The following is a 26899-nucleotide window of genomic DNA, read 5'->3' as shown; positions in this document are numbered from 1 at the left end:
CATCTTGTTTTCCAAACACCCAACTGACAAATGCCGGCCCAGCTCAAACAAGTAGGGGTAAAAGAGTAATTTTGTCGATAGTCTCCTTTAGGGTTCGCCACTTATTTCTGCAGGTGTATAATATAAAAGCACGAATGCGAAGAAATGGGATCCGGAAGAGGCTTCTCGCGCAGCATCCTATCAGTCAGTCTAGGGTTTTTCTTTCTTCCGATCAGCCAACAGGGAAGGCGCAATGGGCGTATTCACATTTGTGTGCAGGAGCAGTGGTGGTGAGTGGACTGCTAAGCAATACGAGGGCGGCCTCGAGGCCTCCGCTCCTTCTACTTACGAACTACAACGAAAGCTCGTTCAGGCCGCTACTGCCGTCGACTCTTCCGGTGGTGTTCAATCCTCTTTCGCTACCGTCTCTCCTTCCTCTGCCATATTCCAGGTAATTTTCGCCCTCGACTTCTGTTTTGTCGCTTCTTTTTCTTTTTCTTTTGTCTAGTCTGTCCGGTTCCTTAAAAAAATGCAAGTAAACAGCGAGATTCCATCGTATTGTTATTATCCTGTACTTTTTATGTAATAGGGTATTGATCTAACACGAACTCTTTGAGTGACCTGATTATTTTCTATTTTGTCATACATGTAGGAATCAGTATTTCGCGTTTACTCGTTATCTGTCATGTGAATTACTGGAATTCTGTTAGTGTGAAATTGGACTTTGATTCCACTAGATTTCCGAATTATTAAACACTATTTGGAAGGCTAGATTTGGCTGCAATGACATTTTCATTTCTATGGCAGCTTATTATGATCCAATTGGAAGCGGTCTAATATTGCTGTTGATCTCTTGATTATCTGCAGTGCTTAATCTGAGTTGGATTATTCTTATGCAGGTGATCATTGGCGGCAGTGTTGGTGGAGGTTCTGCCGGAGGAGCAGCCGGAGGAGCCAGTGCCGGAGGTGCTGCTGCTCCAGCTGCTGAGGCACCCCCAGCAGAGGAGAAGAAGGAAGAAGTCGAGGAGGAAGATGATGATTTGGGATTGTCTCTTTTCGATTAGATACTGTTAGTTGATTTCAATTTTTCCTACCATATTTGAACTTTTAGCTGATTTCTTTTTACATGTTGAGACATTAATGGAGGTGTTAGTCATGTGTTAGAGGAAGAAGATATGTTGATCAAAGAGATCTTTATTTGAAAAGTTTTGTTTTGGATTTCTTGTTGAAAAGCTTATCTGTTGAATATGATTGCCTTATAACTGGATATTGCTTCTTTTTGCATCATTTTAGATTACTTTGCGATTATTAGTTTAATTTTCTGCGGTGTTGCAAAGCTGCGAATCTTAATCAGTTCTATAGAATTCCATAGGTGGATTTAGTCTCTTTGCTTCTGCTGTTACCAGATTGCATTTTTAGTTACTGAGGCTCAGGGTGCACTTTCTTCTGGGTTTACTCTGGGCTTCTAGGTTTGTCTAAGTTTCTGGCTAATCGGGTTTGTGATTAGCCATTGTTGCCTGCCGCCAGTAACCTCACTGGTTACTTCCAGTTGAGCCTCTGATTAGTAGTGCCATTGTTGCATGCCACCACTTACCTCTCTGGTTACTTCCAGTTGAGCCTGATTGCTAATGCCAGTTTGGGTCAGTTGTTGACATTGGTTTTTGCAAGGAAAGCATATGGTTATTTTTTCATCTTTGTCCTTACCAGAATCGTGAGATTGATATTGTTAAATTTTCAGTAATCTAGTAATATGATTCGAATGTGGCATTGAGGAAAATTCATTTACTGCAGGAATTCTTTTTCTTTTTTTCAGAGTGGATTTACAGCATGATTCAAATTTGTTTGAAGTGAATATGAGATGAAATTATCAACAGAGTGTGAAAGTGAATTGTTTAAAGGGCAAATCATGTCAGACCCTAAAAAGTTAACACAAACAGCTCTTTATGCAGACAAACAACTTAAATTATCTCGCCAGAAAAGTTTGATTGCTGAAGTAAGATAACAGTGCCAGCATTCAAGAAGAAAAAAACTAAGATAACAGTATATGGTCCAAATACATTAATACTCAATTATTATATTTTAATTTAAGATAACTTAATTAAATCAACTTTTGTTACGGATTCATTTTCGCAATCTACTTATCAAAAAATTAATAAAGAAAACCAACTTAACTCACATATAAAACTTACATTTGAATTGCGTGTTAAGTTTTTATAACTAAGATTTAAATCAACTTCTGAGTAAGACAAATGCGTAGCTTGAATCTATATATATTTCAAAATTATCTACCGAAGTGATTCAGTTCCAGAAAGAAACTACAAAAGTGACACAAAACAACTCCAGAAAAGAAGAAATCCTCTTTCCAAAATTTTAGGATTCCAATAAATGCAAAATATTTAAACATTACATTCACCAACGAAATAGTAATTTTAGTTGAACAAAGCAGTATGAAGAGTAAAACATGCAAAATGAGAGAGCTTCCCATAAGGTACATAATGCAAGGTGGAGATCAAAATCGAGCCTTTCGTTTTCGAGCTGTGTATTTACTGTCTGGAGGCACAGTATTGCCTTTTCTTCTCATCTGTTCTTTCTTCCTCAAGACCCATTCTCTACCCTTGCCTTTCTTTGTAATCTTCTGCTTTTTCCTAGGCCTATGCCTATCTGAAATGCAAACCTGCATGACCAAGAGAAAGAAAATGCAAAAAATCAGAGAACCATTCGCTACATAGCAAATTTAATTTAACAAGAGCATTTATAAAATTTCCTTTCAATTTTCTTTTTTCCAAAAACTTAACAAGAAATTCAGCTAGTGAAAGAGCCAAACAAGAAAAATGAACAATTACAATAATAACACGACAGCTTACCGTCTCAGGTTCATCTCCACTGCTCTCATCATCAGAGGTACTTTCTCCATCTTCCCCCTTCCCTCTAGGAACGGCTGTGCTTACAGATGGAGGACCACAAGTAAGAACGAGGTATTCTTTTCTTTTCTTGGTACTGTCATGAGTTGAAAATTCTTGCGTTAGTGTATGAGAAGAATTGACAGAATGTGTTTAAGATGTTTCTGTAGAACTTATCTGAAGGTTACTAAGTATCTAAAAGCTTAAACAGTTGTCAGTCATAGATTGCAAGCTTAATGCTGTCAGTTACGAAGCAATTATACCAGCCATCAAGTTGTAGATTTTTCCTTCAAGCATGTCAATAATATCTTCAAGGGTCTTACTAACAAATTTAGCATCTTTCCTTCAACTATCATAAGATTCTCAAGCACTAGCATCCAAGCCTTACCATTAACCAACTCAAACAAAAAGAACAATGTTGTACTTGGAGACTTTAAGTTGCTCTAGAACAAGGCGTGCTGTTTTCAGATCTTGATATGGTGAAAAGGCCATAGAAAGTCCAAATAATTGTACCTCATTAAAAAATTGCATATGGAAGAGTTATCCATGCCCTGGATGATTTTCTATGATCAGTAAAGTGGAAAGTAGTCTTCGTGTGGGCATGCAAAGACAGAGATCCATGCATATGAAATTCAAAAATTCAAGGAGGCATTTTTAAACATGTTACTCTACTAGCAAGATTGCATTCAAATGAAAATTTTACCCCCAAAAAAATAAATGAAGCAAACCTAAGAATACCTGTGGGGGTAGTCAATAACCACACCTCCAGCAAATCCAGCACGCATGGCATAACTTAAAATCAGTTCCCGCTGAGCTAGATTCTCAGGATATATTTGGAAAACAGCTCTTGCTCCCCTAGCCAAGCATCTATATAATGAACCGAAGAAAGCCCTAAACCAAGTTCCAACAATAAGTTAATTTTGTATAACTGCTGCCTCCATATCAACCTAGATTGTCATGAAAAAAGATGTCATATGTTTTATTTGGCGTAACTATTAAGTAGATAAAAAGTATAAACATACTTCAGTCTCAATCGAGGCTCATGCGAGGACTTGTCAGCATTGCACAACCACTGAAAAGCAGCCAAAAGAAAGATAAGAAAAAGTATTGTCTACTGAGATAATATTTGTTAACATCAATAACCATACATAGCTCATAAAATTTAGAACATGAAAAGCAATAGATGATTTTACTAAATAAAATGGCAATGCTGTCGTAAATTTAGGCCTCAATTATGGCTATAGCAAATCTCATATTAGAGCTCTCAGGAACAAGTTCAAGGGTGCTGGAAAACAAGACGCAAAAATTGAAATCTGCATATTTTATGCTTAGTGCATCACCATAAATACAATGAATCAGTCTTTATATGGAAATTAGAATTTGGGAACAGAATATCAAATGAATCGGCCTTTTATTTAACTAACTAAAAAGAACCCTCAGATAAGAGTCAAATAAAAAATTGGAAAAGGAAATTTTAGAAAAGCAAGAACAAGATATACAACATGACAGCTTATAAAGCTTTATTAGTTAAAGCAATGAATCATTAAAAAAAATCTGTTAAAATAAATAAAACACAGCAGAAAAAGCTAAGGTGAAAGCCAAACCTGAACAGCAGAGATACTAATGGCCCCATCAATAACTCCAGGACGAAATCCTAAGCCCTGAAATGCAATATATACCCATTATCATCCAGGTTACTGTTAACCAAAACAACTAGAAAGAATAACCACATTGCAAGTCTCCTTAAATGTGAAACCACAAAACATGGAAATACCAATTAACAGGCTTTTCAGAACCATTAGCCAAACTCAGAAGTCAATGAAGTAGATAAAGCACAAATAAGAGTGGATACCTGTCCCATGTCACCAAGTAATAAATCACCTCCTACTTCGCGCTCCAATGCAATATCTACAAGTCAATGTTTCCTTAAAAAGTTATTTTCTGTCAAATATGAACAAGAACATGAAGCAAGCACCTTCAAACTGAAATAGTTACTCACTAAGCATTGATTGTGAGATGTCTAAACCAATCCACTGGTGTCCATTTTCAGATAGCGTCTCCCCACTAAGCCCTGATCCACAGCCTGGAAAAAGAATAAGAGAAAAGAAAACCTATCATCATAAATTTGAAAATAATGATTTAGGGAAAGCATGAGCCAAAGCTACTAATATCAAAATTGAAGTCAATAACATAACCAATTGAAACCTTAACACTTGAAGTGCTAAAGAAATAATGCAAAAAGACTGACAATGAAGTCCACCTAAAGAAGATCTTTTCTCTTTGAGATAACACCTAAAGAAGATCATTATTTATAATGTTCATTAACAAATGGCTAGTAGTTGAGAAAATGTTAACAAAATTTTGATCCTTCATTATTTCAACATGAAAGATCCCAAGAACAGTTTGTCATATAGAAGCAAAAGATGTTTCTCTTAACAGAAGCAACATAGAGTTTAAGTATCTCATTCTTCTTCATGTAAGTTCATAAATCACACTATGAGAAAACACATTATCATGTTTTTCAAACAATCGCATTATTGATGCCAAAAAAACAACTTCTTTTTCCATTCATTTAAGGACGATTGAGTCATTGATAGACGCGCTCGAGAGAGAAGTGTACCAATATCGAGAAGCAATCTGGGAACTCCATCATCAGGCAAAGCTAGAAGCTCTAGAGCTCTCTCCGAAAGCTCTGCCTAAAATCACGTAGTTACACAGAGAAAACATATTATCAAAAGCTTGATGAAGCAGAGAAAAAGAGCAAAAGGAGGCAGACTATAGATAGTCCATAAGATTTATCAGAAACCTGAATTTCGACGATACGAGAAGAAGAAGTGTACTTTCGGGCCTCGGCATCGTCGTAAAATATCTCAGGCGGCGCTTGTAACTCGGGCCGATTTGACATGTCAACTCAATTGAGTAAACCTAGCTTTCGACACTAAACCTGTCTGTCTTGACAGAGTGTATCACAGTGAGAAAACTAAAACCTAAAGCTTATTCCTCTAATCACAACAACCTTACAAACACCAAATTAGAAGACCTAGATTTTATTTCTTAGCCAAACAGAACAAACTCTTTTGAATTTTCTTCGTTTTGCATCCTTTTAGTCTGAGCTTCCTCTTCCAAAGATAAAACGAAGAAGAAGAACAAAATAATTGAAAGATCTTAGCGACTACCTGGTCGGGAATTCCTCAGAAAGCTGTCGAGGAAGTACGAGAAAACGCAGGAAAACCGTTTACTTCAGAAGAACCAGTGTCCTTGATCCGCCGGAGACTCACCGGCTGGAGAGAGCTGTAGGCCGAGAAGAGCGAGACGCACCAGACCTTTGGTTTCAAACTTTGGAGTAAGCCCTATCACTTGAGTTCAGTTTTAATCCAATGGCTCATCGAAAATAAATGCGACGGCGAGAAAGAAGGCGAGTAGAAAGAAGGGCAAACTGTGTTGGGGCGGGAGAAGTGAGAAGCAGGGTTTTGGAATTTGACGAACTATTTATCAGAGGGTAAATTTGGTATTTTATACAAAGAAAGGGGTGGACAGGTAATTTCATGAGGACCGAATAGATAATGGGCCCATTACACCTTGGCCCAGCATGTGATTCCTAATTATTTAAAATTCTCTAATCCATATTTATCCCAAAAATTCACATACTAGAATTTTTCGTAAGTTTTCAGTCAAATCGAAGCATCCATAATCCTTTAGCAGGTATCCCCAATTTTTTATTTGTCCCAACACAATCATTAATTTAAAGTTATTAAAATTTTAAATTTTTCTTTGAAATTACACGAATAACTCATTAGAATTCTCACTATTACAAGAAGATACATAGACAACCAAAACACATAGAATGATCATAGTAATTTATTGCCAGATGACCTAGAACACAACACACACCTCAACCATGTTTGAAAGAGATTCCAATTACCAAAAAATATAGTTTACCACACCATTGAATTTCAGTTATATCAATCTTAAACGGGTTAAATCTAAATTTTTACTTCTTTCAAAATTTTGTTTTGTTTTGTTTTTTTTCTTTCTATTTTAGTTAACATTGATATTTATATTTTTATTAAAAAGCTAATTATATTTTCGAAAAACTTTTTACACTTTTTTAGTTAACCTTTTTTATTACCTGATCACCAAGCACTCCGACCAATATACACGTGTGTGTGTGCATATATATATATATATAAAACCAGAGTGTGCGATATATAATCTCTTATAACTATAATTTTTTAACTATATGGTTTGAACTTGTTAAAAAATAAGTATAGACCAGACAATTATTTCCATCCAACTAACTCTGAATATTTATGAAATAAGCATGAGCACCAATTAAGTGACTTCCAAATATTAAACTGTCATTAGTTATTATAGTAAAAAAGTAGGTTAACTCTACTCCTATAAGAAATAAGTACGAGAATGCACTTTGTTTTTTCATTTTTCCTTATCAGAAGTCAGAAAACACACTGAAAACAATGTCGTTTTAAGCAATTTTTACACAACAGGAAGAGTTTCCTTCCGAATAATTCCCCCTTTAACACGTTCCAAAGTGAGAAATTTCTAAATAAAAAACTCTTTACCCTCTTTTCCCTCCTTTTCTTAATAATATACTGCAAATACCTAAAACCAGATATACATATATTTACCAACTTTGCACTCTATTCAACCCTCTATTATTACCCATCATTGAGCTTCCAACAGCTGAAGCTATCAATGCGCACGTAATCATGTCAGCGTTTTCGGATGAAGGGGGAAAACAACTGTGTTATGCTCTCATTTCAATCCCCAAACATTGACATAATGCACGGTAATTCATCTCAGCCGGAGCTGCAGAGGCAAGAATCCCATAATAATTCTCTTCATCTGGGCTCACGATCCCGATATTTGATTTTCTGCACATGGAAGTGACTCTCAGACGATTAATGAAAGCTACTGATGCCGGAAAGGATTTTGGAAAGGACAACTAATATGTATGGATTTTGTCATTACAACAACCACTTAACACAGGCTTAAACAAATAAAGATTGTCCAAGACATTTGCTTACCACTCATCTAGACCACCTACTATAAGCCACAAAAAATGCTTCTAGGTCTATATATAAAACATTAAGGGAACAGAACAGCCACATATGGATCAGTCCTTCAAAGTGCTCAGTTATACCAAAAACTTCCCTACTTACATTCAAGATGACATCAGATTAGAAGGAAAACACACCTTCTCCGAATTGCTGTTCAAACCGAGCAACAATGTGTTTCCCGTAAGTGTATTTCTTTAAAGCATGGGCATGTATTCTGATTCGATTAAGCAACACTGCCCGCTGATTATCAGTGCACCTGTCAAAAATCTTCTGGACAACATAATTTGCAAACTGGTCCTTCATCATTATCTGGGGGGAAAAACTGCAGGTAAGCAAAATACAAGCTCCAAAATATAATTTAAAAAGAAAAAGCATTCATATGAAATGCATAGTAGTCTTGTCCCGTTATCATATTGCATTGTGCTTTGCCTTGCTAAACAATATCCAGAATAATTATTGGAAAAGGACAGTTTCTGGTACCAAAAAATTATAGCTGAAAAGAAAATATGCAAAATCACAATAATGGTCAACATGGTCAAAATGAATTGTAATTGCAGAGAGGGAAAAGTCCCCAAAAAAAGAAGATAGAGATAGAACAACCTACTCAACAATGACGATATCTCTTGGAAAATACAGAATCACAGTGAGGACTTATGTACCGTTTATGCCCCTTCTGGGTTTGTTATTTAATCTATCAGTAACCAAAAGGTTGAAAATTTACACTTATCACAAACTTTTTGAAGATCAAAAAATAAACAAAGGCAAAATACAAAGTAATACATTGGTCTTTCTAACATTTAATACATGCAATTTGCTTTTCAATTTCAACATATCTAGTTTTTATTTTTGTCATTTTACATAAAATTTGATTATTTAGTCTAGAAACTTCCATTTTTACATTTTTATAAGTTTAGGTGTCCCCAAAAAGCTAACAATACAATGGAAAATGATCAATTGTGAAACTACATTAAACTATTTTCAATGAGAAAAAAGAAAACTCAAGGAGTATTAAACTGTAATCTGCGAAAGGCTAAATAGAATATTCTTCAACCAGTAGATATTAGCAGAATTAAGCCCATAAAATCCCTTCTTGCACATCTTAGCGCTGAATTCAAAATTTTATTTACATCCACAAGTATGAAGTAGCATTTTTACAGTGGCCGAATCACAACAAACATAAATGTATCAACATTCCCTTATAACATTGAATTTAGAAGTATCTACAACAGAGCATGCACATAAAAAGAATGCAGAAACAAAGTGAAATTTGAAATAACATACATAAAAGTAAGTTGGGATGAAACCTTGCATCATGCTAGGAATCACTTCTTTTAGCAATCTAAATTCCTATCTTATAATAACGAGGAAAAAAAATCAAAATATCTTGACAGTCTAAAAAATGTGTATCAACTACCTCAGAAGATCAACCGTTTTTATTTTGACAGGTCAATATTATCAATAATTATAGTCTTATATTTGAGAACAATAACTTACCAACAAATTATCGTTTCCCTCATTATGCCCCACGATCTCCTCAATTATTAGTTCCCGCTCTGCAGGACCACCATATTCCAAACACTTCTCAACAACATTGGAAGCAAACTTATGCTGGCTAAGTTGTACAATATGTCCGGTCAATTTGCTAATAATTTTTGCTCTTTCATGAGGTTTTCCCCTCTCCAATACATGCTGCAAATAATGCTGTAATTGGATCAGCATCAAGAAATTGAAACCAGAAGTTCCGCTGAAAATGAAATTCTGATGCATGATGTGTAATTTGCAAAAGCAAAGCATAGACAACAATTAACATTTATTCCTGGAATAGGACAAAAAGAAAGAATAAATGAAAATATATCTCAAAGGGACTAAATGCAGTTTATAAAAAAAATGACATGAACTAGATGAGGATAAGGAACAGATTTACTAAAAAATTTGCTTACTACTTGGCTATCTGTAGTTTAGGAAGTCAAAGATTATTAGGAATTTTTATATAGAAAATATTAAATTACACAGGTTCGAGTAGATTTAAGTGTGGATGAAGGAGAAAGAAGATTTTCTTAAAAAAAAAAAAAAAAACTGTTATTTCTTGTCTATCTGTATTTTCGGAAGCCAAGTTTACTAGGAAAATTTTATATAAAATATTGATTGCACATGTCCAAGTAGATTAAGGGTGACTAGTGGAGAGAGAAGATAAGCAAGGATAATTAATACAGTCAAAAAGATCAAGGCTCCATTAAACTAGATAACCTCTAATCTATATACCAAGAACTAAAAGATTAATGTTGACAGAAAATGCCTACAGAGAGATTTCAAATTAGGTCAAATCAAAATTAATTATTTAAAAGATGGTTGTTGAAGAATGTATTGCAAATCAATCCTTTTTATAAAAAAATAAAAAAATTGTAGTGCTATTAACAGAGCACCAAAGGAATGCATCCCATATACAAAAATAAAATATTCGTTAAGCAATCAATCAAATACCCAAAATCCTCCGCCCTATACAAATCATGCCCCAAAATTATAGACCCAAACAAGTGAAACCATCTATCTCTAAGTTTACCCATATCCCCTTCAATGCCTTCAAAAGCTCTTTTATTTCTTTCTTTCCAAATAATCTAAAATATCTCAACGGAATTAAATTGAAAAATCTACCATTTCTCCTAATTCCTTTCCAAGCCCAACTCCTCCCTAACTGAACCAGCCATTACCCAACTAACCGCCAATAGCCCATAAACCATAGACCAAATGTGTTGGACTGCCGGACAATAGAGTAATAAATGGTTACACATCTCCATTTGGATTGCAAATCAATCATATGTTAGAAAGAAAAATTCATATGGTGAATTCTGGCATCCTTAAGCATCCCATGCCAAGAAAAGGGACAGCTATAAGCAGGAGATTAACCATATAAAAGAAGACCTACCTAGGAAAATACAGTTGTAACTTTTTGAAAAATCGATAAATTCTTCTATTGAAAAAAATATTATGGGTTTTCAGAAGAGCAGATTATTATTTTTTTTTTGAGATAAAAAAATAGAAAGAACCCATACATGGATATTAATAGTTAGAATTGCCAAGTGAAAAGAAACAGCAGAAAGGACATACTAACCTGAGTTACATAATTACCATACTGGTCCTGAGCAAGTGAACAAACAGCCTCCAAGATCTCATCCACTATAAATTGGCATTGGTGATCATCTGTACAATGCTCTAAAACTCTCTACAGGAAATAAACCACAGGATATCTCATAGTATTCCCCTCCAAAAGACAGTCCAAGAGTCGAAATATTCACATATAGTGGAAAAATAGAGAGGAGAAGGCAAAAAGATAATATTCCCACATTGCTTTTTATGTTCCATTACCTGTATGACACGGCATCCATATGGATGCATAGAAAGTGTTGCAACATGACTACGGAATGCAGATATTATAAATCCAATTTTATCTGTTGGAACACTCTCAATGCACTTTTGAATCACATGATTTCCATTTTGATCACGTACGCATCTCATAACATGCCCATCCAATTCCTGGACTAGCTGTGCTTTTTGCTCTAGCTCAATAACCTCAAGAGCCTACACAAGCATTTAATCAGGATATACATTTTTTTTCATTATTAAGGCAAACAATCTTAACAAGAAGCTAAGTACATAGTTTTGACAGTCCAAATAAATATTAAGCTAAAATATATAAAGCAGAATATCTAACTTAAATGGAAGAACAACTGTAACGTATCTAAAGCATGAATAAGAGAGAGATAAAACACTTTTATGCCCTTATTGCAGTATTTTTGTAATCTTTGGAAATATATAGCACACTACAACTTAAAGAGACATGGGTATACTGCAAACCCAGTTGATTGTATCATTAAATGTGATAGCAGTATACTACACCTTAAACTGATCTTTGGGTATAACCAAACATAGTAAATGGTTTGTGAGAAGAACAACTTTAAGGTATCTAAAGCATGAATAAGAGAGAGAAGACAAAGCACCTTTTTTCCCCTTATTGCAGTATGTTGTAATCATTAGAAATATATAGCATGCTACAACTAAAAGTGACATGGGCATACACAAAGCCAGTATATTGTATCATAAAATTGTGATAGCGGTAAACTACACCTTAAACTGATCTTTGGGTATATCCAAAACTTACTAAATGGTTTGTGAGAAAGCCATAAGATAAGACAAGATAATGGTACTGTTTGGACCATGCAAGCAGATGAAACATGGCTAGGTTTCAAATATAGGAAAGCTCAACTTATGCGGAAAAAAGATTGGTACACGACTAACAAAGAAAATATATGTGATTTGTTACTTATCAATCACAAAATAAAAGACTTATAACTAAATGTAGTAATCACTAATATGTCTTCTAAGATAGGTCAGCAGCGCAGTTGCTTGCCACAAGGAGAAACAAAAATATTCAATAGTACAAACGACGGGATAGAATTCAATTCTTCAATAACATACTTCAAGAGTTTCTCAATACTTGATTATTTGATGCAATCAGATACTTAAGAACTACGATGCTTAAGACTTCTTGAATGTCTAAGAAATGCTAGATGTAATATATAGGTTTATGCTAGATTGTAATATATAGGTTTTTATCTTCAAATCTCTAATTGAACAAATCATCCTGTTTGTCCTACATCAGCTAAGAGACAAAAAGGTTATAGGATTCCATGCTTTCTCTCCTCAATCTAACATGGTTCGTTTTGCGTCCAATTGTCGATGAGTTATGTCCTTTGGGGGTTTTTTTCTTTTGGCTGGGTGAAGGGTGTTGATTTAAGGTTTGTTAATCTAGGAAGAATCTATGTACCCCTATCTTCATGCCCATCTTTTTATGCAATCTGGAAGGAGAGAGACAAATCACCTTTTCGGGCTTTTGCTCTCCTTTTACTTGGGCACCGCTGCCTTAATGCCTGTTGATGTTACTGTCTTTTCTGTTTTCGTCATTAGAAACATAGACAAGCGTATACGGTTGTCTATTTATGAATGTCAATGACAAGACGAAAATTACCATAGCCCTAAATATGAGATGACCAGCAACCACAAACATCACAACCTTGCAGCGAATATGTTGCTATTTCATTTGCATTTCGTATGTTGCCAGCTAATTTTTTTTAAATAAAATGTGACTTATATTCAAGAGCACAAACGGGTTACGACCCACATACAAGTAGTTACAGACCAATCAAAGTATATATCAGGTCCTAAAAATCTTCACTAGAATAAAGGGGATGACCCCTTATCAAAAAAACTTAAAGAGTCTGCAACCACGAATCCTCATATCAAAATTAGATCCATTGCCCTCAAACGCCCTTCTCTTCCTTTCTTTTCAGATGACAGAGGGATAGGTTTTACTCTCTTATAACCTTCGATGCCACTCCACACTAGAAGTTCCTCCGTAACTGAACCAGCAATGACATAACTCACCCCAATAAACCATAAACCAAAGTCCAAAGCAAAACAGAAACAGACACCACAAAAGAATATGAGTGCAGGATCTTGTATCTCTCTTGCATAAATAGCATCCTTTCACAAGGATCTTTCCCCTTCGCGTTAATTTGTCCAAAGTAAGAATGATTTGCTAACCGCCTTCCAAGACAAAAAGGCAATCCTTAGGGCTGCTTGAACCTTCCAAATCGACCTGGCTGGGAACTCAGCCCCCTTCCCCACTTCGATGTACAAGTGGTCATGATGAGACTTCACTGAGAAAACTCCAGAAGATTTCAGCTGCCAAAGTGGTTTGTTTATCACAGTGTAGAGTTTTCATCATTGAAAGATGCTCATTAAATCCATATATTTTACAATCCCCCAATCGTTTAGGTCTCTATTCAACTCTACACACAACACTTCATTGTTGCAAGTAACAGCATAAATATTTGGGAGTCGTACAGATAGAATTCCTCCTGCTCATTCATCTCTCCAAAAACTCACCTTTTTTCCTGAGCCCACACTCCATCTAATACACTCCTGAAGAGAAAAAAAGAAAAAGAACAAAAAACTCTTCTCATGCAAATTTTCTTCCACAACTCCTTGGAACCCTGGTGGACTAACCCTGCCCCTCTACCCCATGTCTCACCTCTATAACTCTCCAACAACAACTCCCCTGGACCCCATAAACCTCCACAGCCACTTACCTTTGGCGAGTTCTATTAAACCCGACTAGGATCACAACCCCATTCCTCCCCCCTGAATAGGTTCTATCTGGCAAGCATACTTCACTCCAACTACATGATGAGACAACATAAGAAGGTTCATTTCCCATGCCATGATGAGTTGAATGTTAGAGCTCCAGAAAAAGGCCTTCTAGTGTTATATGTTTTTCACCTCAAAAAGAGCATATGCTCATTCACAAACAACTCTAGTTACATTTGTTGCACCTCCTTGGTGCCTTTTACGGCTACATCCTTCCATTTCAAAGATAGCTCTAGGAATCTTCTCAAAGAAAAAGGGAGCTCAAGGAAGGGACTTCCTTTTCCTCAAAACTAAATTTGGTTTTCATAGAAAAAAAGCAAAATTCAGATGGTTGGGTGATTGATTTCAAGCAACAAGGAGAAAGAAAAATACTCCACAGTAATGATAAAAGTGGTAAGAGATCATATGGATCGAGAAGATAGATGCCCTACACATGCATAAATGTATGCTTATGAATGTGAATTGCTAGCTGATAATTACTGTACCATAAATCACTAAATCAGATAGGATCATAAATCACTAAATCAGATAGGATCATAAATCACTAAATCAGATAGGATCATAAATCACTAAATCAGATAGGATCATAAATCACTAAATCAGATAGGATCATAAATCACAATCAACAATTACTATGCCAATGATTTTATTTTTGCTTGATACCTTGACAGCTACTCAGCTTCTGGCTAACTATATAAATAGACAAATGAAGATGAGAAGGTTCATTTTAATGCAAGAGTAAGAACAAGTGGCTCACCCTCACCCCCATGACATATTCTGATCCCTTTGGAAGAAAGAAACAGAAGAGTATTCGAGGGTATTAAATCCAATGCAGTTACATTTGGGATTTATTGGTTTAAAACCTAGTGTGTAAAATCTCGAGTTTGGGAATGATTAATTTCGAATTAAAGAAATCGATATTTTATTTTATTTAAATTAACAATAAAAAAAATATATTAATAATAATCAAAATAATACTAATAATAATAATAATAATAACAAAAAATAATTTTTGAGCCACTTTGAAATAAATTTCGAAAATTAGGGCAAATCTATAAATAAAAAGGGGACTCGCTTGAAAGGAATTTGAAAAAAACGGGGCAATTTTGCAAATTAAAGGAGACGGGCCACATAGGATGGTCACATTAGCAGCATGACAAATCAAGACGTGTCGCGTGGCAAGCATGTCAGCGGACCTTCCCACGCGGGAGCTATGTTGGCAATCCGCGTGCCTGAGGGATCAAACGGCTCGGATACATTCCCACTCGCACGAACGGCGACATCTCAATCCCGCCCGAATTCAAACGAACGGCCCTGATCGCCCACGTGATGGATCCAACGGTCGTATGATCGACGGCTTTGATTCGCAAGACTGATTGATCGGACGGTCGGAAACACGTAAGGGAGGAGAATCTTGGTTGGCCAAAATAGGAAAGATAGGACGGCTCTTGTTGATCCACGAAGGCCTGGATGGACAGCCCAGATTGAGGGGAGAAAGGTATTTAAACCTCTCATTCGACTAGTTTCCCAAACCCTAGCCACCAGGTCAACCGGATAAGAAGACAACAGGCACCAGGGAACGATGGCACTGCAGTGCCAGAAGCTGAGGATAACGCTGGTAAGCTCGATTTTCCCTTTTTTTCTCCTATTTATCCATTCCTGACCCCTTTTTAACCCTTTCTACCTTAGATTGACTCAAGAAAACTGTAGTCGAGTAGGGGGAGGCGCGTGTCTGCGATCCGAAACCGGGACCCGATTTCGGTGAGCTCGTTCTCCTTCCCTTGTCCCCTTTCCCTTCCCGTATGCATTGAAGGTTTGGTTTTTTCATTCGCATAAAAAAAATGGAAATAGGGAGGAAATGGTGGGAACTGAGAGTGAGGAGCACCACCTCGACCGACAACTACGAGGAATGATATCCCCGTCATTCCAATTGTGTAAGGATGCCCAAACCCTTCCCTTCGTAACAGTTACTGGAAGATAAAAAAAAAAGATAGAAAAATATATATAATAATAATCATAATAATAATATTAATAAAATAATAATAATAATAATAGTGATAGTAATAAATATAGTGGTATGTGTATATATAGGCATATGTATGAATACACTTGACTAAACCTAAATCTAACCCGTGCCGCGTGTTGCTTAATTTAATCTTCCAGGTTGTTGATTGAGCTAACAAAACGCTGATTGTCATTCTAATTTATTCCATCTTTTTCTTTCCTTAACCTATTCCATATATATACTTGTGAATATATTGCTCTATTTTTATTTGTTTTGTTTTGGTTCATATAATTTTATTTTCCTATGATATTCTATACATTCTATTTCATTTAAAACATTCTTACTTTATTACATTCCACTTTATTTTGTATTACCTGAATCTAACTGAATTTACTTTATTTCGTCATGTGATATTTTAAGGTATTTTAATTCCATTATATTTGTTTTAACCTATTCGATGCACACCAAATTACATATTACGTATTCTAGCATTAATATTTTTTCTTTTTATGCATGCGCTGCATCTCAATAATTAAAAATGAAAAATGGAATGGGCTTGTTTGGGAATATGCATGATGCGGAGCAAGTTTGTTAATGAAAATAAAATCGGGCAATGAGGTGAATAAAACCGTCACCGGATATCAGGAGGGGGAGTACATAGGGTGATTCCTATCATGGATAGGATTCTCAATCGTACGGGATTGGAAAGTCCCATATTAGACGGGATTGGAAGATTGTGAATGGCATCTATACCAACGGGGTATGAGAACGGCCAATAAAAGCGACACTCATATCGAACAGGATATGGAGTGATCGGTTCAAGTGGTGCCCATTACCAGACGCGGTGTGGGACGGGTGATATTTGTGAAAGAAATGTAGGTATCCACTAGTACGAAGAATCTCTATTGGCGGCCCATAAATACCGGTGGACGAAAATAATACTAAAAGATGGGTAAGGAGATGGTAAACAATTAATTGCATTTTATTATATTCCTGAATATATCTAAATGTTGTGCATGAAAGTTGTCTAATAAGGAAATAAGTAATAAACTATTTTCCATAAAAAGGAAGGGTGCGACCACACCAGCATGGTTTTTAATACAAAATAAGTATTCTATCGGTTGTTTTATAGTTTTCTACAATCATTTGGTTACCGTGTTGGTGATAAGGTTTTTGGCATTCTTATTGAGCTAGTGTTACTCACCCCCTTCTTATTACCATTTCAGATCAAGATGTTTGAGATCCAAATCCAAATCCAAATCCAAAACAATGAGAGAATAGATTAGGAGATCGTCCCTATCTAGTCCACCGTATTCGAATTGAGGTTAATCATTATTGTAGTAGTTATCTTTGTTTTAAGTTCTAAAAATTCCAGTAGCTCCTATTTAGGTATTTCTAAGTAAACGTGCAAGAAATGTAATATTTAAATTTTTAATTCTCATGTGCAATGATAATTTCATAATTACTAAATTATTATAATCGAGCTAAATGCTCGAAATCCCTAGAATGGGGTTTGGGTCTTTAAAGTTAGTATCAAAGCCGAATTTCTCAGAATCATTCATTGCACATAGGGTTATAATAAATTTAATGCAATTCGAATCTCAAACTATTGTCATGTAAGGTAGGTAAGAAAACATGAGGAGAGGAAGGTCCCCACTAAACAGACCAGCCCAGGAGGGATCACTACGGGAGGACGTTGATCGACTCTTCGAAATGCTTGAAAAACTGATTTTTGCCCAGCAAGCTAGGGAGGAGAGAAGGGAGATGTCTAATCTCCCTCCACCCTTACCACAGTATAAGTCACCTCCACATCAAGAAGATCCAGTACCCCACAGTACAACCCCGTTCCTCCACAGTACCATCTAACATCTCCGCAGAACAATCCAGTACCTCCACCATACAATCTAGTGCTACCACAAGGCCACCCGGTTCTCCCCAGCATAATCCAGTTTTCCTCCAGAAAGATGAGCTCCGCATACGATGGACTCGGGCTACATCGAGAAGTATAATAGACTTAACTCATCTACTTTTACAGGAGCATCCACTTTTACGGAAGCTAAATACTGTTGGCAGAGACAGAGAAGACCTTTGCAATACTTGGGGTGATTCCCGAACAGAAGGTTGTACTTATCACGTATATGCTCGTAAGTGAGGTAGGATGTTGATGGCAACTCAAGCAGTCTACTCCGTCCACTCCGATCACTTGAAAATAGTTTTTGACAGCCTTCAATGCTGAGTACCTCCCAGAACATTTCTGACATCTGAAAAAAATGAAATTTGCACAACTGGTCCAAGGAGATTTGTCAGTATCAGAGTATGCTCAAAAATTCCTGAAATTAAGTCGATACTCCCTTGAAAGTATGATAGATGAAGGCAAGAAAACAAGGAGGTTTGAATGGGTTCTTCGCCCTGAGATCAAACAACAGTTGTATATATTTAAACTTGGCACATATTCAGCATATCTTACCCAAGGCACAGTTGATCGAGAGGAACATCCATATTTTTTCCCCAACAATGGGCAATTTCAGGCCTCCTGATTTCGCATCGCAGACCAGCACCCACTACATCAAACCAGCAGAACAAGAGGCCAAAGTCCACACCTCAGGCTCCTATCCAGGCTCCGATAGCAGGATGTGATAAAATTTGTTAGCACTCTGGAAAGGATCATCGGGACCGATCTTATTATCGTCTCAACAATACATGTCGTATATGCGGGAGTGCTCAACACTACACCAGAGAGTGCCCGAAGAATCAGAATCAGGTCAGCCCTGCGATCTAGGGCAAAGTCTACAGCTCACTCAGTAAGATGCTGAAGCCAACCCAGATGTGATTCAGGGTATGTATACTATCTGCAAACATCTTACACATGTTTTAATTGACACTGGTACTTCGCATCCATTTGTTTTACATGCTTTTACTCAATATTTAAATGTATTACCTGAATATCTTAATTCTGTATTATTAGTGTCTACACCTGGGAACGGAACATTACTGGAAGATATTATAAACAAATCTTGTATTATAGAAATGACAGGTAGGGAACTGAGCGTAGATTTAATAACACTAAATATGTGAGACTTTGATGTAATCCTAGAGATAAACTGGTTAACGAATTATCATACTATCGTTGACCATTATCACAAGAGATTTATATTCAACATCTCTAATGAAAAACTTTTTACTACTTAATAAAATCTCAGATATTATTGGCGCATGGTGGTAATATATTGAGTTTGATCGTATGTTATTGACTTAATTCTTCTACGATAGGCAAACCCAAGGAAGAGATTTACATCCAAGATATTCTGTCGTCCGAAACTTTCCTGATGTATTCACTGATGAACTACCAGAACTCTCAGTAGATCGAGAGGTAAAATTCGCTATTGATTTTCAACCAACCTATCTCGGTTCCCCCATATCGGATGAACCGTGTCGAACTAGAAGAACTGATAAAACAAATCAAAGATCTATCAGGATCATGGTTTTATCCAACACAACATATCACCTTGAGGCGCTGGAGTTACATTCACAAGGAAGAGAGATGGGACTTTGAGGTTGTGCATAGATTACAGAGAATTGAATAGAGTCACAATTAAGAACAAATATCTTTTCCCCATGATTAATGACCTTTTTGATCAGTTATAGGGTGCTCAAATTTTCTCCAAAATCGGCCTTCGTTCAGGATACTATCAAGTGAAAATCAAAGCAGAAGACATTCCTAAGACGACCTTCAGAACTAGATATGGACATTATGAGTTCTTTGTTATGCCGTTCGGATTGACTAATGTGCTTGCAATCTTTATAGATTTAATGAATAAGATTTTCAGACCATTCTTGGATCAGTTTGTCATAATTTTTATTAATGATATCCTAATTCACTCTAAGAGCAGCGAAGAACACATTCAGTATCTGACCCAAATCTTACAGATTCTCAAAGAGAAAAAACTATACGCAAAATTGAGTAAATATGAATTTTACCTTGAACAAACTTCTTTCCTGGGACACACAGTATCGAAAGAAGGAGTATCAGTGAATCCAAACAAAATTAAAACAGTGATGGGTTGGAAGCAACTGACCACGATCAAGGAAGTTATGAGTTTCTTGTATATGACAGGTTATTACTGTAGGTTTGTAGAAGAGTTCTCAAGCGTCATGCTCCCCTGACACGACTCACGAAGAAAGATGTCAAGTTTGAGTAGAACGAGAAATGTGAAAGAAGTTTTACAAAACTCAAAGAGCGACTGACGACTACACCAATATTGGCTCTGCCAAATGGAACAGGCAAATATACGGTATACAATGGCGCATCCTACCAAAGTTTGGATTGTGTTTTGATATAGTACAGGAGGGTCATAACTTATGAGTCCAGACAGTTGAAAATTCATGAAAAAAATTACCTCACTCACGATTTGGAGCTTGTCGCAATTATTTATGCCTTGAAGACCTGGCGTCGTTACTTGTATGGGCAAACGTTTGAAATCTACACATACCATAAGAGCCCGAAACACATTCACACAAAAGGACTTCCATATGCGTCAGAGACGTTGGATAAAACTTCCCAAGGGAGCTAACAAAACACTAATTGTCATTCTAATTTATTCTGCCTTTTTCTTTTCTTAACCTATTCCATACATATACTTGTGAATATATTGCCCTATTTTTATTTGTTTTACTTTGGTTCATATAATTTTATTTTACTATGATATTTTGTACATTCTATTTCATTTGAAACATTCTTACTTTATTATGTTCCACTTGATTTTGTATTACTTGAATCTAATTGAATTTACTTTATTTCGTCGTGTGATATTTTAAGATATTTTAATTCCATTGTATTTGTTTTAGCCTATTCGATGATTATCTCTCCTATGATGCACACCAAATTACAGATTACGTATTCTGGCATTAATATTTTTTCTTTTTATGCATACGTTGCATCTCAATAATTAAAAATGAAAGATGGTATGGGCTTGTTTGGAAATATGTATGATGCAGAGCAGGTTTGTTGATGAAAATAAAATCGAGCAATGAGGTGAATAAAACCATCATTGGATATCAGGAGGGGGAGTATATAGACTGATTCCTATCGTGGACATTAACCTTAGTCGTATGGGGTTGGGAGATTGTAAATGGTACCCATACCGAATGGGGTATGGGAACGGCCGATAAAAGCGGTATTCATATCGGACACGGTATGGAGTAGCCAGTTCAAGTGATGCCCATTATCGGACGAGGTATGGGACGGTCAATATTTGTGAAAGAAATGTAAGTATCCACGAGTAAGAGGAATTCCTATAGGCCCATCGATACCGGTAGACGAAAATAATACTAAAAGATGTGTAAGGGAATGGTAAACAATTAATTACATTTTATTATATTCCTGAATATATCTAAATGTTTGTGCATGAAAGTTGTCTAATAAGGAGGTAAGTAATAAACTGTTTTCCATAAAAAGGAAGAGTGCGACCACACCAGTATGGTTTTTAATACAAAGTGAGTGCTCCATCAGTTGTTTTATAGTTTTCTACAATCTTTTGGTTACTGTGTTGGCGGTGAGGTTTTTAGCATTCTAATTAAGCTAGTATTGCTCACCCCCTTCTTATTACCATTTTAAATAAGGACATTTAAGATCCAGATCCAGATTAAGAACAGTGAGAGAATAGATTAGGACATCATCCCTATCCACCCCGTCATATTCGAATTGAGGTTACTCATTATTGTAGTAGTTATCTTTGTTTTAAGTTCTAAACATTTCACTAGCCCCTATTTTGGGTATTTTTAAGTAAACATGCAAGAAATGTAATATTCAAACCTTTAATTCTCTTGCGCAATGATAATTTCAGAATTACTAAATTATTATAATCGGACTAAATGCCCAAAATCCCTAGAATGAGGTTTGGGTCTTTACATAATGTATTTGATAAAGGTCTTCCACTCCTTAGAGGAGAAGATTTTGGGGACATCATTGACTCGTTGATGGATTCTATTGTATAAGTTTTTCTGCGATTGTGTCCTTGTTTATAATATTTCTTCTCTTTTTTTTTTTTTGTTCCAATAAAATATGATCACTTTCTTTTTTTTCTGAAAGAGAGTAGACAACACATAGTAAGGGGCCTTCCTTGCATAGATGAGAAGGTTACTTCCAGCGGATCTAGTAAGGCAGCCTTTTCCGAAATGTACAACTTAGCTTCCATGAAAACAAACAAATGTAACTAAATGACATAGTAGACAACACATACTGGCTATATAAAAGTGAGCTTCGTCCAAACTTATCTCCCATTCTTCCCCTGAGTACACTGCTCCAAATCTCCAAGGTCAACGTATAAAACTTCTTTTTCAGGAAGGCAGATCACTCATAAAAAAAAAAAAATTTCAATAAAAAGTTAATATGCCAGAGTGACAAAGCCACATTTTCCAACACCATGTTTTACCCATGAAACCATGAGATTTTGGGATGAAACAGTTACCAATGAAACAATTTAGTAAAAATGGTCGTCAACCATCCTTATAAAGGAACTCTTAAAGAAAATGACTGCATCTATCATAGGAAAAGAAATTAAGTCACCACCCCCAGACAGTGGATCATGTCATTTATCGACTGAACCTTAACGCCACTTATAAACATGCAAGGCATTTAAATTATTACGCAAATGAAGCAAACAATTTCTCATATAAAGCAAGGACATACTAGAAAAGTAAATAGGGAGACCAAACCAACAATAATTGAACCCACAAGTAGACAATTTTAATATAAATCTTTATGTAAAAGAAAAATTAGGGTAGAATATTCTGAATATTTTTTTATCAAAGTTTATTTAACATATAATAAAGAAAAAATCATGCAGAATAGTGAAGAAGACAGAATGCAGTAAACATAGAGATAAACAAGAGATGAAGTGAAACTCATAAATAGTTATACCTATCTGGTTTGAAAGACAACATATATGAGGCACAAGAACTTACCTTCTGGATCACACGACAACCATACATCTGTAAACTTAAAGTCAATATTTGACCAGTAAGCTGATTTGCAAGTTCCTTTCTCTGTTCTGAGCTTCCATATTCGAAAAACTAGAGCACAAAGGAGAAAGAATTAACAAAATGAAGTGGCCTCATTTACAAGCAATTAAACAAATTTAAGAAAATGATAAACATTTTGAAGACCAACCTTCTGAATAACATAGTTACCAAAAACATCAGTCATTAATTTGGAGGCATGTGGAAGAACTTCCTTAAATACAGATTCCTTCTCTTCAAAACTACAAATTTCCAACTTCTGCTGAATAAATCGGCTTCCATGTTGATCAGCACTGAAGTTGAAAATTCTTAATTATTTCATTACCAGAGGCATCTATAAAACACAAAATAAGCTTAGCACAAAACAAAACTTGCCTGAATTCAACAATATGTCCTGCAATATCAGATAACTCAAACCTTCGGCCTTTTCCAGACTTCAACTCCTCAAGAAAATTACATATTTTGGGATCACTAAAACTCTCAAATCCCCTCTGTCCCTGCCATCCAGAATACAGACCAGTATATCTGCTGGTACCAGATGGATATCTCATTTCATTTCTCCCTACAGGAAGAGTAGTTCCCCCAACTGGTGATCCTGGCAGAACTGGATTAGCAAGTGTTGAAGATGGATACTGCATCATAATACTCAGATTTGGCTGGTTTCCATAATACTGGGGACTCATTGTTCCCACTCTACCAGCATTCTGGTTACTCAGACCACTTCCCTGATGATACAATTTTCGTTCATCTGAGGAAGCAGAGATATCTGATCCTTTCTGCAAGCCAAGTGTAATATTTTGGTTCCCAGCAACACCCCCTCTTAAGGCAGAAGGGTCAATATGTCCAGGCATGTTAGATGCCTGTCCAAAAGGCTGTTGATAATATTGCATATAAAGGTGATCAGTAAAAGAAGGTTGTGCACCGAATCCAACTTGTCCTTGGAACTTGTTGAAATACTGCATATCCACTCCATGTACAACATTTCCTCCATTTGAAACACCAGGCAATTGACCATTAAAGTTTTGACCAGCAGTACCATCAAAAACAAATGGAATAGGATCATGGGGAGGGTACCCAGAAACAAATGGTGGGAAAAAAGAGGAATTCAAAGGATACCCACCAAAACCATATTGAGGAGAATATAAACCTGGAGCCTGTACATTAGGATAAAATGGATTTGGTGAAGTCAAGTATGCTGCCGCAGTTGCGTACAGTGGAGGTGTGAACCCCGATGATTGGAGCATAGGCTGTATCTCTGCTGAGAACTTGGATGAGGCATGAAGAAATTGATCTGAGCCAATGAATGCACCATTTACACCTTGAGAATTCATCTGAGGTTTGGCATTTTGAAATTGAATGGAATTGCTTCGCTGTTGATGTGCTTGGTGTTGAAGCAAAATATTTTGGTAATTGTTCGGCCTATGTTCTTGAGTTTCTTGATTTTCGAAATTGGGCAAGTTAGACATGTTAAGATTCTTCATGTCAGATATGAGAGTAGGAACATCAGGATTGGAGACATTATCAACCAAGAGTTCATTCTTTAAGTAGATCTCTGTATCATTTGGAACTACTTTTTGAATAGGTTGCATGGATGGAGTTGTTCCAGAACAACCACATGATGCTAAGCTTGAAAAAGATGCAGGATCATCATCTGATGATGACTCTGTATTACCTGGATCAGCACGTGATGTGCTAGCATTCACTGTAGTTTGCAGGGAACTGGAACCAACCCCACAATCATCTGCTTCTTCTGTTATTTCATAGCTTGAAGAATGAGAGTGACTATGTAGAGGTGACGAAATGTTGGGAACATCTTCCTGTAAATTTGCAACAGGAACTATGCATTTACGGCCAAACAATGTGAAAGAAAAATGGAAAAGGTTAGTGGCAACTTCCTATCAACTCAATTACCCACCAACAAGCATAAGAGTTCCAGATGTCAGAACACTGCTAACTTACGAATAAATTCATCATTCAAAACCAAAAGAATAAACCTCGTAATGGAGATTCAATTTACAAACAAATTTGAATAAATTCATCATTGAAAACCAGAAGTATAAATAATGCAATTCATGAACATATTGTCTGTCAAGGTTCTTACCTGTATGAAATCAACCAAATTATGCTGTTGGCCTGCCAAATGAGCTGCATTATGTCCAGCCCAAAACCGATTTGTCTGATCCAAAATACCATCAGGGGACTGTTGCGGAGAGCAATCATCCTCAGACTCTTCCTTGTGTGTAGAAAGGGCACCTTGAGACAAACGCAAGGAACCATTACCACCATCGTCTACTGAAGTGAATCCCCAATTATTATCATACTCACCAATATGGTGCATGAGATGCTGATTCTCCCTTGAGATCCGTGCTGAAGAAATTCTAGGGTTCAGATTGACATTGGCGCGATAATAGGCTAAATACGACCGATCGGCAGCACCATTCAGACTTGGCAAGCTAGAATTCATGCTAAAGCTCTGCTGTGACAGGAGGTTATCTATAGCCAAAAACGAGCCCTCCATGTTAGGGGGTGCACTCCCACTTCGATTAGGAACTGTATCCTTTCCATTCCCATGAACGATAGGACTCTTCCTAAGCAATACTAACTCCTCTGCCGCCATATTAGCAGTTGGTGTTACAAAAGATGCAGTCTCCTTGTGATTTGGCCATTTTCGACTGGCTTCCGGCATTCTAATTGGACTCTCTGTAGCCATTATACAAGGATATGATACTCCCCCCTCTCAGCCACTAGTACCTCACAAAATAATTCATGGTACTCTGAAAAGAAACCAAAAAATTCATTCACTTTCAATTAATAAAAAGGCCAACATGTAACGCACCCTTGCAAATGGAAATATAATCAGAAGTCCAAAAACACTAAAAACAAAACACTTTCCGGGCGAAGAAGAAGTTATAGTTCATATTTCCGATTATAATCTTTCTGGCACGCAGATATTCAAACAGAAGATGACTTCACCTATTCAACCCATGAAGAGAAGTAACTTCAAATGATCAACTTATGCGACATGAAATCTCGAAACCAGATAGCACGAAAAGTACAATTAATTGAAAAACTTTTAATTACCTACAGAATTCTAAGCTACCAAACAAAAGGCTAATATTTAACAACCGTAAAAGACTTGAAACCATACGAAGTTAAACTCACGAACAAAGAATCACTGAGAGGAAGAATAACAGATTACAGCAGAGCAGACACGTGTATACATACAGTACTGACGTGTATAGGTACATGCTTCTCGCATTCATACATAACTACATAAGAAACCCAGCAGAGTCAACAATTAGTCAAGAAACCTTAAAAACCTATGAAAAGAAATGCGTGTAGGTACGCAAGGAAAGAGAAAAACCCCAAGCGTAATGAAAGAAGGTGAAGACAAACACACACCTCGCCCCCCTAAAACCCTAATTGAACTTTTCAACAACAAGGAGTAAGCCAAACAGTTTGGAGATTCTCTTACCCAGCAGCTGGGAAGCAAGATTCACTGCGTAAAAACCCTAGATTCTTTCTCGAGAGAGAGAGAGATTGAAGGAGAGATTGCTGTAAATAGTCATACCTCGCTACTTAAAAAAATGGATAGATTCTGTTTTGCTACACGCAATCCAGCATTAGATTTAAAAACAAAAAAATGCTAGCTCCAGTCTGGGTTTTCGCTACGTGCAGATCAAGCTTGGTTTTGTCTTTAAAGAGAGTGGTGTTTG

At 36.4% G+C, this 26899-nt stretch overlaps 3 protein-coding genes across 6 annotated transcripts; 1 reads left to right on the top strand and 2 right to left on the bottom strand.

Moving 5' to 3' along the window:
- Positions 1-138: 138 nt before the first annotated feature.
- LOC110811092 (60S acidic ribosomal protein family) lies at positions 139-1246 on the top strand. Its single transcript, XM_022037471.2, has 2 exons — positions 139-430; positions 879-1246. The coding sequence occupies exons 1-2, from the start codon at positions 233-235 to the stop codon at positions 1041-1043; spliced, it is 363 nt and encodes a 120-aa protein (XP_021893163.1). The 5' UTR covers positions 139-232; the 3' UTR covers positions 1044-1246.
- Positions 1247-2317: 1071 nt separating this feature from the next.
- Positions 2318-6348, bottom strand: RID2 (S-adenosyl-L-methionine-dependent methyltransferases superfamily protein). Its single transcript, XM_022037506.2, has 10 exons — positions 6056-6348; positions 5686-5827; positions 5500-5575; positions 4879-4962; positions 4732-4787; positions 4484-4540; positions 3902-3951; positions 3618-3770; positions 2844-2976; positions 2318-2653 (listed from the first exon to the last, which is right to left on the bottom strand). Exons 2-10 carry the CDS (start codon positions 5782-5784, stop codon positions 2489-2491), a joined length of 873 nt encoding a protein of 290 aa, XP_021893198.1. The 5' UTR covers positions 5785-5827; positions 6056-6348; the 3' UTR covers positions 2318-2488.
- Positions 6349-7291: 943 nt separating this feature from the next.
- PUM6 (pumilio 6) lies at positions 7292-26899 on the bottom strand. Of its 4 annotated transcripts, XM_088208399.1 has the most exons (11): positions 26659-26870; positions 25509-25957; positions 25285-25436; positions 23559-25000; positions 23335-23476; positions 23130-23237; positions 11321-11533; positions 11067-11177; positions 9452-9658; positions 8095-8266; positions 7292-7771 (listed from the first exon to the last, which is right to left on the bottom strand). In XM_088208399.1, exons 2-11 carry the CDS (start codon positions 25891-25893, stop codon positions 7749-7751), a joined length of 2955 nt encoding a protein of 984 aa, XP_088064525.1. In that variant the 5' UTR covers positions 25894-25957; positions 26659-26870; the 3' UTR covers positions 7292-7748. The 4 variants fall into 4 exon arrangements, with proteins under 4 accessions (XP_088064525.1, XP_088064523.1, XP_088064522.1 ...); XM_088208397.1 differs by having other exon boundaries at positions 25285-25957; positions 26755-26899; XM_088208396.1 differs by having other exon boundaries at positions 25285-25957; positions 26659-26869.

The sequence above is a fragment of the Carica papaya genome, chromosome 7 (genome assembly GCF_054855325.1).
Source record: "Carica papaya isolate Zhongbai chromosome 7, ASM5485532v1, whole genome shotgun sequence".
Classification (NCBI taxonomy): domain Eukaryota; kingdom Viridiplantae; phylum Streptophyta; class Magnoliopsida; order Brassicales; family Caricaceae; genus Carica; species Carica papaya.
The sequence above is the reverse complement of the archived record's forward strand: the minus strand, read 5'-3'. Positions and strand labels throughout refer to the sequence as shown.

What these genes read in the sequence shown, in the direction of transcription:
- LOC110811092 (XM_022037471.2), top strand. Translation starts at nt 233, where the DNA reads ATGGGCGTATTCACATTTGTGTGCAGGAGCAGTGGTGGTGAGTGGACT. An exon ending in CTTCCTCTGCCATATTCCAG is followed by an intron (nt 431 to 878) that starts GTAATTTTCGCC and finishes ATTCTTATGCAG; the next exon opens with GTGATCATTGGCGGCAGTGT.
- RID2 (XM_022037506.2), bottom strand. Translation starts at nt 5,784, where the DNA reads ATGTCAAATCGGCCCGAGTTACAAGCGCCGCCTGAGATATTTTACGAC. An exon ending in GAGCCTCGATTGAGACTGAA is followed by an intron (nt 3,771 to 3,901) that starts GTATGTTTATAC and finishes AACTTGGTTTAG; the next exon opens with GGCTTTCTTCGGTTCATTAT. An exon ending in GTGGAGATGAACCTGAGACG is followed by an intron (nt 2,654 to 2,843) that starts GTAAGCTGTCGT and finishes TTGGTCATGCAG; the next exon opens with GTTTGCATTTCAGATAGGCA.
- PUM6 (XM_088208397.1), bottom strand. Translation starts at nt 25,893, where the DNA reads ATGGCTACAGAGAGTCCAATTAGAATGCCGGAAGCCAGTCGAAAATGG. An exon ending in ATGGTAATTATGTAACTCAG is followed by an intron (nt 9,659 to 11,066) that starts GTTAGTATGTCC and finishes ATCCAATTACAG; the next exon opens with CATTATTTGCAGCATGTATT. An exon ending in TGAACAGCAATTCGGAGAAG is followed by an intron (nt 7,772 to 8,094) that starts GTGTGTTTTCCT and finishes TTCCATGTGCAG; the next exon opens with AAAATCAAATATCGGGATCG.